At 46.8% G+C, this 11,188-nt stretch overlaps 1 protein-coding gene across 1 annotated transcript; it reads left to right on the forward strand.

Moving 5' to 3' along the window:
• The first annotated feature begins 273 nt into the window (after positions 1–273).
• LOC141917617 (uncharacterized) lies at positions 274–10,868 on the forward strand. The gene is made up of 6 exons (XM_074810951.1): positions 274–878; positions 1,101–1,690; positions 8,094–8,144; positions 8,955–9,019; positions 9,111–9,171; positions 10,797–10,868. The coding sequence occupies exons 1-6, from the start codon at positions 449–451 to the stop codon at positions 10,866–10,868; spliced, it is 1,269 nt and encodes a 422-aa protein (XP_074667052.1). The 5' UTR covers positions 274–448.
• Positions 10,869–11,188: the final 320 nt, after the last annotated feature.

Consider the following 11,188-nt stretch of genomic DNA (forward strand, 5'->3'; position numbering starts at 1 on the left):
AGGGAAACCTAGGCGCATGACACGTGGCGAACTTTGGTTCTTCCTGCGTGACCAGGGGGAGGACATGAGGAAGTGGGATGGTCAACCCACCTTCAAATTGGAAGCTCGTGTACATGAATTGCGAGGAAAGACCCCTGCCAAGAAGACAACATCCAAGAAGGTTGTTAATGTAGCTGGCGTGAAACCGCAAGAAAGTAATCAGCGATCTCCCAGATACAGGAAGACTGAGATCACCTCCCTTGGCCCTGATGAAGGAGTTTCCGGCCTGGCACAGCAAGGGTCAGACAGTGAATACTCTGACCAAGAACAGGAATAGAGGGCCCCTGCCTCCAGCCAGGAGGAGGAAAGGGATGATCGGGTGTATTGGACAGTGTGGATTCGATGGCCTGGCACATCAAATCCACAGAAGTACCAGGCTTTAATCGATACTGGGGCACAGTGTACATTAATGCCATCAAGTTATAGAGGGGCAGAACCTATCTGGATCTCAGGAGTGACAGGCGGATGTCAAGAACTGTCAGTACTGGAGGCCGAGGTTAGCTTGACCGGCGATAAGTGGGAAAAACATCCCATTGTAACTGGCCCAGAAGCCCCTTGTATCTTGGGCATTGACTACCTCAAGAGGGGGTATTTCAAAGACCCAAAAGGATACCGATGGGCTTTTGGTGTGGCCAGTGTGAACACAGAGAAGGTCAAACAGTTGTCTAATCTGCCTGGCCTCTCAGGAGATCCTTTTGTTGTAGGACTGTTGCGAGTTAAAGAACAACAGGTGCCAATTGCCATGAGGACCGTGCACCGACGGCAGTATCGCACGAACCGAGACTCTCTGGCTCCCATCCAAGAACTGATCCGTCAACTGGAGACCCAAGGTGTCATCAGTAAGACACATTCGCCTTTTAATAGCCCAATATGGCCAGTGCGAAAGTCTGACGGAGGGTGGAGGTTGACAGTAGACTATCGTGGCCTGAACAAAGTGACGCCACCACTGAGTGCTGCTGTACCAGATATGTTAGAGCTCCAGTATGAACTAGAGTCAAAGGCAGCCAAGTGGTACGCCACAATCGACATCGCCAATGCATTCTTTTCAATTCCTTTGGCAGAAGAGTGCAGGCCACAGTTTGCTTTCACGTGGAGGGGTGTCCAATATACCTGGAATCGACTACCCCAGGGGTGGAAGCACAGCCCCACTATTTGTCATGGACTAATTCAAACTGCACTGGAAAAGGGTGATGCCCCTGAACATCTACAGTACATCGATGACATCATTGTGTGGGGCAACAAGGCAGAAGAAGTGTTCAAGAAAGGACAAAAAGTAATTGAGATTCTTCTGAGAGCTGGGTTTGCCATAAAGAAAAGCAAGGTCAAGGGACCAGCACAGGAGATTCAGTTCTTGGGAATAAAATGGCAAGATGGACGCCGCCATGTGCCTATGGAGGTTGTCAACAAGATAGCAGCTATGTCTCCACCGACCAACAAGAAGGAAACACAAGCTTTCTTAGGACTTGTGGGATTTTGGAGGATGCACATTCCAGGTTACAGTCAGCTGGTGAGCCCTCTCTATCAAGTAACCCGAAAGAAGAACAATTTTGAGTGGGGTCTTGAGCAACAACAAGCCTTTGAGCACATCAAACAGGAGATAGCTCGGGCGGTAGCTCTTGGGCCCGTTCGGACAGGACCAGATGTGCAAAATGTACTTTACACATCAACTGGGGAGCATGGCCTCAAATGGAGCCTCTGGCAGAAGGTAGCAGTTAAAACTCGGGGTCGACCATTAGGATTTTGGAGCCGGGGATATCGAGGATCAGAAGCCCACTACACTCCAACTGAAAAGGAGATTCTGGCAGCATATGAGGGGATTCGAGCCGCTTCCGAAGTTGTTGGTACAGAAGCACAGCTCCTCTTGGCACCGCGATTGCCTGTACTACATTGGATGTTCAAAGGAAACATCCCTTCTACACACCATGCAACCAGTGCTACCTGGAGTAAATGGGTAGCGTTAATCACGCAACGAGCTCGACTGGGAAAACCCAACCATCCAGGAATCCTGGAAGAGATCATGGACTGGCCAGAAGGTAGAGATTTTGGAGCACTGCCTGAGGAGGTGGCTCGTGCCCAAGAAGCACCACCATATAACGAATTACCAGAAGATGAAAGGCGGTATGCTCTGTTTACTGATGGATCCTGTCGTGTGGTAGGAAACCATCGAAAGTGGAAAGCTGCTGTGTGGAGCCCCACAAGACAAGTCGTTGAGGCCACTGAAGGAGAGGGCGAGTCAAGTCAGTTTGCAGAAGTAAAAGCGATCCAACTAGCCCTAAAGATTGCTGAACGAGAAAAGTGGCCAGTACTGTATCTCTACACTGACTCCTGGATGGTGGCTAATGCCCTGTGGGGGTGGCTACAGGAGTGGAAGAAGACCAATTGGCAGCGCAGAGGTAAACCCATCTGGGCTGCTGCACTGTGGCAGGACATCGCTGCCCGAGTGGAAAACGTGGCTCTAAAGGTACGTCATGTAGATGCCCACGTGCCCAAAAGCCGTGCCACCGAAGAACATCAAAACAATGAGCAAGTAGACAAGGCTGCTAAAATTGAAGTAGCTCAGCTGGACCTGGACTGGGAGCGCAAGGGTGAGCTATTTGTAGCTCGATGGGCCCATGAAACATCCGGGCATCTCGGGAGAGATGCAACGTACAGATGGGCTCGTGATCGAGGGGTGGACCTGACCATGGAGGCCATCTCACAGGTCACTCATGAATGCGAAACATGTGCTGCAATCAAGCGAGCCACACGAGTAAAGTCTCCCTGGAACAGAGGGCGATGGCTGAGTTTTCGATATGGTGAGGCCTGGCAAATTGACTATATTGGACCATTGCCACGAACACGCCAAGGCAAGCGCTACATACTCACTATGGTGGAAGCAACTACTGGTTGGCTTGAGACGTACCCTGTAAATCATGCCACTGCCCGAAATACCATCTTAGGTCTTGAAAGGCAAATTTTATGGCGACATGGTACTCCTGAAAGAATCGAATCAGACAATGGAACCCATTTTCGAAATAATCTCATAAACTCCTGGGCAAAGAAACACGGCATTGAGTGGGTGTATCACATCCCTTATTACCCACAAGCGTCTGGAAAGATTGAAAGATACAATGGACTGTTGAAGACTATGTTGAGAGCATTGGACAATGGGGGATGGAAACACTGGGATATAAATTTAGCAGAAGCCACTTGGCTAATTAATACCAGAGGATCTGTTAACCGTCCTGGTCCTGCCCAAACAAAACCCCTTCATACTGTGGGAGGAGATAAGGTCCCTGTAGTACACACAGGGAAATGGCTGGGGAAGGCAGTATGGATTGCTCCTCCCTTGGGAAAAGGCAAGCCCACTCGTGGGATTGTTTTTGCTCAGGGACCTGGATGTACTTGGTGGGTAATGCGGGAGAATGGGGCTACTCAGTGTGTGCCTCAAGGAGATTTAACCTTGGGGGGGAAATAATCTGTGAGCTGAGTTGTATGTTGCAGGAAGTGATGGAGGAAGTAGGAACGACGAAGAGTGAACCAGATACATGCGATGATGACCCAAACCTAGCCGGTGCTGGAGTCCAACAGTCAAACATACTGCTCCTGTCCTGAACATCCACCTTGACAGATGGCAGCCAAGTCACTGAACATCTGGAGGAGTGAAGAAAGCTTACGGAATGAATAAATGAGTGTTATGTGGGACCTGGGCATGACGTAAATGGTATGGAATAAGGGGTGGAGACTGTATCGGGTCTGGCTGAGCCAGAATTGGTTTTCCCCTGTAGCAGCCCTCATGGTGCTGTGTTTTATGCTGGGAGCTGGCAGAGTGTTGATAGCACACTGGTGTTGTGGCTACTGTTGAGTAGTGCTTACACAGCACCAAGGCTCTTTCTGACATTTCCCCCCCACAGTGGGACGGGGTGGGCAAGATCTTGGGAGGGGACACAACCAGGACAGCTGACCCGAACTGACCAAAGGGATATTCCATACCATATGACGTCTGCTCAGTATAAAGCTGGGAGAAAGGAGGAAGGGGGTGGGGTCACCCTTGGTCCTCCGAGGCAACCGCTACGCGTATCAGAGCCCTGCTTCCTGAGAAGGCCCGACATCGCCTGTTAATGGGAAGTAGAGAATAAATCTGTTTTCTTTTTTTGCTTCCGCGCGCGGACCTTTGCTTCGCTTTGCTTATATTAAAACTGCTGTTGTTTTACCCACAAGGGTTGTTTTGTTTTCCTATCTTATTTTCTTTCCCTTCTTTGCCCTATTGAGAAAATAAGGGGAAGGGGGGGGAAGTGATAGAGCGACTTGGTGGGTACCTGGCATTTAGCCAAGGTCAAACCACCACAATACTCTCTATGAGAGGGATAACTTATAACGAAACTTCTGTACGAAGGTTACTTAAATGGTGGAGAAACCACAGCCATCCTGCCGATACCCTCACAGCCTTTGAACCAGCAAAATGGGCTGAAATAGGTGAACAGTTGTGGGAAGCTATTTCCAAGGGGGATCAGCATGCCAGTGAGCTAGCGACCACTTGGAAGTTGGTTTCAGACACTCTTAAAGCGCGGAGTTGGCGGCGGCGGCCCCGGGCCTCCCAGAGCCCCCCCGCTGCGGAGCGACTGCCTGCGGCCATCTGGCACTGCACGATCGTCCGTCCCGCCTCCCCCGAACACCAAAAGCGGCAGTTTTTACAGAAGGTGCTGACACTGGGATGCGGAGTCCCTTGTCCATTCTAAAAGGACTAACTTTAAACCTTTCTGATGGTCAGTACACTAAAGGCCTTGATTTTAAAACAAAGAAGGGGGAATTTTGTGGACACACCACATAATCAACTAGCAATGGCTTTATATATTCTTAATGGTGTTTCGATGTTTGTAGTATTTGTCATTTGATGTTGTGTGAGTAATAAGTGTGAGGGGCCCCTTTGTGTGGGTGTGTGACTGTTCTGCGGGTGTGAGACGCAGCCCAGCTGCAGCTGCGGAGTGCGGAGTTCTCTGACCCGCAGTTCCGTTATCCCGCGAGGGAAGCGGCCGGAGAGGAACGAAGCGCAGGGCATACATGTGTACCAGTGCGGGGGTAGTGCAGGACCAGTGAACATTCCTTAGTACAGAGTGCCCTAGTACCCACCCGCTGGGTCACTGGTGCTGCCTGTTTGTTCGGGCTCAGTGTTTTAAGTGTCATAGGTGAAATATCTCCTCTAGCGGGAGGCAGTAACTCTGTGTTAATTGTTGTCTTGAATTTAGGTGCGTACTCTGTGGGGAGAGTGCACCCTTGTACCATCTGCCTGAGGGGGATATTGTCAGCTTAATCAGGTAGCATTTTAAGGTAAAGTAGACGAGATGGGAAGCGGCTGGAGTGGGGGAATAGTCAAAAAGAGTCCCATAGGCTGTATTTTAAAACGCTGGAAAAAGATAGGGGGACCTCCAGGTGCAAGTGTGAACAAAAAGACACTAATCAAATATTGCAATCAGTGGTGATTTATAATAATTTAGTCGATACTGATCAGGTGTGGACCTGGCAGCCTCCGAGTCAGTAACATCATTAGATACCACGGTATCCTTGATACCAACAGGAGTATATGGACTGTTGGGAAATGGGAAAAGTGCATTATTACTGGGAAGATCATCTACAACCTTACAGGGGTTGTTCGTTTTACCAGGGGTCATAGATGCCGATTATGAAGGGGAAATCAGAATTATGGCCTGGACCCCTGTACCCCCGTGTTCAGTAACAAAAGGGTCAAAAATTGCTCAGCTTGTTTATCTCACTGCGGCTCCCCCTAATAGTATGCCGCAAAGCCGGGGTGACTCAGGATTTGGATCAGCAGGTACTCCTCAAATATTTTGGGCTCAGACAGTGACACAAGGTCGACCTCTGGTAAAATGTGCCCTCACTAAAGCAGAAGAATCTGTTGAACTGACAGGCATTTTAGATACTGGCGCGGATGTGAATGTAATGTCTGCGAGCAGATTGGCTGTTAGCTTCGGTAACTCAAGCGCTTTATGAGGTTGGTGTTCATGCTGTAACGTTTCAAAGCAAAGATCTCATTCATGTAAGGGGCCCAGAAAACCGGGTAGCAAATATTCATCCATTTATATTGGAAACCCCTATTACATCATGGGGTCGTGACTGTATGGCTCCATGGGGAACTCCAATTGGATCAAATTTGTCTTAAGGGCCACTGCAGCACAGCCCACCCCTAAACCCACCCTGAGACTAACCTGGAAAACAGAATCACCTGTGTGGGATGATCACTGGCCCTTGCCAATGGAAAAGTTGTGCCACCTTAATGATTTAGTTCAGGAACAATTAAGTGCGGGATATCTCGTACCTACCACCAGTCCTTGGAACTCCCTGGTGTTTGTTATTTTAAAGAAAAGTGGTAAAAGGTGATTTTTACATGATCTCCAACACATTAATGATGCCATGGAGGATATGGGTACGTTACAGGCAGGAATGCCCTCCACAACAATGATTCCCTGAAACTGGCATCTTGTAATAATTGATCTAAAGGATTGATTTTGTTTTTACCATTCCCTTGCATCCGGATGATGCACCTAAATTTGCCTTTTCTGTTCCCAGTATTAATGTTAGTGAACCTGCAAGACGGTACCACTGGGTTGTTTTACCATAAGGCATAAAAAATAGTCCCACGATGTGTCAGTGGTTTGTTGCAAAGGCTTTGAGCCCTGTTAGAATGCAGGTCCCCCAGGCTGTTATATATCATTATATGGATGACATCCTTAGAGCAGCAGAAACACAGGAGATCATGGAAAAGGCTCTTGCTTTACCCAAAGACTCAGTATCTCAAATGGGGTGACAAATAGCACCTGAAAAGGTACAGAGATCATCACCGTGGCAGTACCTGGGGTGGAGAATTTGTGAACGGACCATTGTCCCACAACAGGTTAAACTTAAAACTGATGTTAAGACTTTAAATGATTTACAGAAACTGTTGGGAGCCATAAATTGTATACGGCCATTGTTGGGCCTAACTAATGATGATCTGCATAGCTTGTTTGATATTTTGCGAGGAGATCCTTCACTGACATCACCCAGAGTACTTACAGAGAAAGCGAAACAAGATTTCCACTGAGTAGCTAACGCCATGTCAGAAAGACAAGCATCGCGATGTGTGCCCAGCCATCCGTATCAACTGGTATTATTTAACCCTCCAGGGCAGCCCTATGCTCTGCTGTTTCAGTGGGATGAAACACTTAGTGACCCTCTTGTTATTGTTGAATGCATTTTTTTTGTTTTGTTTTGTTTTTTGTTTTGTGACACCAAATGCACAAGACAGTCACTACTCGTCCAGAAGTTTGCCAAACTGATCATGAAAGGTAGGCAGAGCCTACTATTACTTGCTGGTCAGGAACCTGTGTGTATCATTGTTCCGGTTACTATGCACATGTTACAGTGGCTAATACAAATGTCTTTGAGCAAGCACGGCTTTCACATGCATTTTTTTTCACCAAAATGCCAGGGCAATACAAAACCAGTTTTCTTTATCACGGTGTCAGGCTAAAGACATCATTGCCACTTGCCCTGAATACCAGAGGACTCCCTCTCTTCAACAGCTAGTGGTGTCAACCCTCGGGGACTCACCTCCTCAGAATTATGGCAATCTGATGTCACTCACTTCGCTGCACTTGGAACGTTAAAATATGTACATGTGTCTGTTGATACCTTTTCTGGAGCAGTGTCTGCATCCTGCCATGGAGTGGGGAGTCAAGCATTGCCCAGCATTCCCCACTCACCGACCGGACAGGCCATTGTGGAGCGTACGCATGGCACGCTAAAGCATCTATTGCAACAACAAAAAGGGGGAGATGGAGGGTATCAATCTACACCTCACGAAAGGCTAAATAAGGCATTATATGCCATGAACTTTTTAAACATTTCCCCTGTCTCACAGGTGCCATCAATATTACATCACTTCTCGTCGCAGATACCAGATAAACAAGAAGTCCAGGGCAAGGCTCAAGTGTTAGCAAAAAACCTGGAAAGTGGTAACTGGGAAGGACCATATCCGTTAATAAACTGGGGAAGAGATTATGCTTGTGTCTCCACAGGTCACGGTCCCCGGTGGTTACCGGCAGAATGTGTGCGACCATACCGGAGGCGTGAGAGGCAGCTTTTGGTGGACACTCAGGAGCCGGCTGTGGGTGCTGTGGGTGCCCCTGTGCCGACAGTTTGCGGTCTCTTCGACTGATCATTTAAGCAGAATGGATGGGTAATGCTTGCTGCTGCAATAGGACAAAATACACTATCTCTGTCCTTAATCACACTACGGTTGCCAACTCTTTTAAGAGAAAATGTTAACAGCAATTGCAACTCCTTGATGAAATATATAGGCTTACTAGTCACTAGTGAAAGATGTAGCTTAGACAAAATGTAGTTATTAATAAGGATGAAATGCTATAAGAATGTGTGTATTCAACTTCCTTTGTTTAGCCATATTAAGAATTAAGACCTCAAGTGTTTAACCTTATTAGAAACTCCCTTGGTTTTCCCCCTTGAGTGGTGGCCAGGCTCTGGGTGGAACCCAACAGGAGGATGAAATCAGATGTTTCCGCTCAAAGAAAGTTGCCAGTTATTTTGGCCTGCTGATTTAGATATATGAGGCTGGACCTGCTTGCAGCGATGTTGGATGCCTCACCTACGGATGGACGCATCGCGTAGGATTTCCGGTTTGCGAGGAAGGGTACTCTAAATTCTCGCTGCATCCAGGGTTCCCCAGCAATTGCGGATCTGAATGTTAGTACCCCATTAAGTACGTGTGCTGTTCCGTATTTTCCTTATTTTGTAATACTTAGTCATATGCTTTATGGCAGTGATGAGACTGCTTGTGTGGTGAAAACAATGGCAGTGATGAGACTGCTTGAGTGGTGAAGACGTGTGCTGAATCTGATTTTGTGTGCATCGGTGGTCAGTGTGATGGCAGTGACGAGAGTGTGCCTAACAGATGGCAATGTGGTGTAGATGCAATGCAGCTCAGGTGAATGCATCCACAAAAAGTGGTGCTGTGATGGAGATCCTGACTGCAAGGATGGAAGTGATGAAGTCAACTGCCCTTCTCGGATTTGTAGACCAGACCAGTTCAGATGTGAAGATGGGAACTGCATCCATGGGAGTAGGCAGTGTAATGGTGTGAGAGACTGTCTGGATGGCTCTGATGAAGCAACTTGTAACAGTGCTATTCAGTGCTCTGGACCTGGCAAATTTAAGTGCAGAAGTGGAGAATGTATAGATGTCAATAAAGTGTGTAACCAGCAGAGAGACTGCAAGGACTGGAGTGATGAGCGCCTCAAGGAGTTATCTTCTTTATGTTGTAATTATTTTATGTATATTGTGTTTTCTGAAGTTTGTCTTTGTATACTGTGTTTTTTGAAGTTTGTCTAAACCTTAATTGATAAAGCTTTGCAGGTGCAGCTGTAAAACAAAGAAGGGGGAGATGTTGGAGGCATCGGCCTGTCAGCCCTGCACAGCCTCTGAATCAACAGCAAGGCTTTGATGAGAAACAGGCCTTGGGAGAAAGATCAGAAACTGCTGAGCTGTGCCAAGGTGGCAGGGAAAAACAACGGCCAGCTGCAACACTGAGCTGTGGCAAAGTACTGAACTGTGAGAAGTTACCGCCGCGTGAACAGCGCGTGAACGAGAGGGTGATTGGTCTGCACAGCGCGTGTTAGAGTGGTCTGATGCTGATAGGAGAAAAGGTTGATAACTGTCTAATTGATGATTTGCTAATTATGAAGTAAGAGCTTTGGCGAGAGCATAAGTATGTACTATTGGAAAAATAAACGGCTTTGCTTGTTATAACTCTCATAGAGTTGTGCAGGTCCGATATCCTCCCGCAACACATGTATGGCAAACAATAATGGGTTAGGAGAGGGGACTTTGACACTCATTACAAGTAGAGATGGAAACAATATGCAGTCAATACATTTCCAGTAGTGTTAAAGTGCTTGTTCCTAGACACAGTAGATCATGGGATATTGGATCTTAATCTCCTAGCATTCCTATATGCAAGAATGTTATATCAAGACATATTAGAAAGCTTTGAGAATGTTTTAATGATTGTTCTTCTTTCACTGATGTTAGTTCTGGTTTATTTCATAAAAGCACTCTCAGGCAGTTCTTTAAATAGTTGTCCTTCAGCATGAGTGCATAGAGTAAATACAGGCAGGTTTTTTGAGGAAGCCTTAACCTGTCAGTAGAAATTCCATGACTAAAAGGTAGTCTCTTCCCTACTTCTGCAAGTTAAGATCCCTTCTTTCATGCCCACCTACCATCAATATCTCCATTTCTGTCTAAAATGAATGTCTTCTGCAGCTAGCATGCTCACTTGAGTGTAACAGTAACATCTGGCTAATGTATCACAGCTACCAAGCATGCCCAGGTCATAGAGATGCTTTGGGCCTTGTACTTCCTAGAAGGTGGCCAAGAAGGCAAAAACACCACTAAAAAGCCTCTCCTAAGTATAAAACTTGGACTTGACACTATTGTCCATATATACTGTGGATCAAGAGTTATCTTATGCTTGTATTCACTTGGACTGTGAGTACAGCTGTTTTCCAACTGAAGCAGAATTTGCAAGACTTGTGTATTCTTCCTCTGGAAGTCTGTTGGCTTGCATAGCTGTTCCTGAGCTATAGCAAAAGTCATGTATAGATATACTGTGGGTTTTGGACAGTCCTCACTGAGACCTGTCCTGCTTCAGCTTAACTGCTGTAAGTGTCCAGACTAGCCTGTGTATGTCTCTCCCTTGCAACCAGACTGAGGTCACTGCTCCAGACTGCAACAGACATACACTAGTGCTTAAATACTCCAAGCACGGAGTAGTGTAACAGTCCTCAGCTCCAGTTTTCACAAGGCTGCTCACTGCTCAGGACTTTTGGAGCTTGTTTTCTCAGCCAGTGTAGATGATTTAAACAGGTCTGGCAGCAGGCAACCCTAAAATCCCTGAAGTCAAATTTTATTTTCCTTTGAGAGAGGTTTTAAGATTAAAGCACAACTGATGTAGCAATGGAAATCTTTCAGAGGAAGATGCATGTTCCTCTTCAAAAGATGCATTCTATCAACAAATTATTTCCTATTTCTAGGCCAGGATGCTTCAGAGGTGCAGGCTGTTTTCATATTTTACAATATAGTTCACAACTTACACTTA

The sequence above is a fragment of the Strix aluco genome, chromosome W (genome assembly GCF_031877795.1).
Source record: "Strix aluco isolate bStrAlu1 chromosome W, bStrAlu1.hap1, whole genome shotgun sequence".
NCBI classification, from domain to species: Eukaryota; Metazoa; Chordata; class Aves; order Strigiformes; family Strigidae; genus Strix; species Strix aluco.

What these genes read in the sequence shown, in the direction of transcription:
- LOC141917617 (XM_074810951.1), top strand. Translation starts at nt 449, where the DNA reads ATGCCATCAAGTTATAGAGGGGCAGAACCTATCTGGATCTCAGGAGTG. An exon ending in GGAGACCCAAGGTGTCATCA is followed by an intron (nt 879 to 1,100) that starts GTAAGACACATT and finishes TTCCTTTGGCAG; the next exon opens with AAGAGTGCAGGCCACAGTTT. An exon ending in GTAGATGCAATGCAGCTCAG is followed by an intron (nt 9,020 to 9,110) that starts GTGAATGCATCC and finishes TCGGATTTGTAG; the next exon opens with ACCAGACCAGTTCAGATGTG.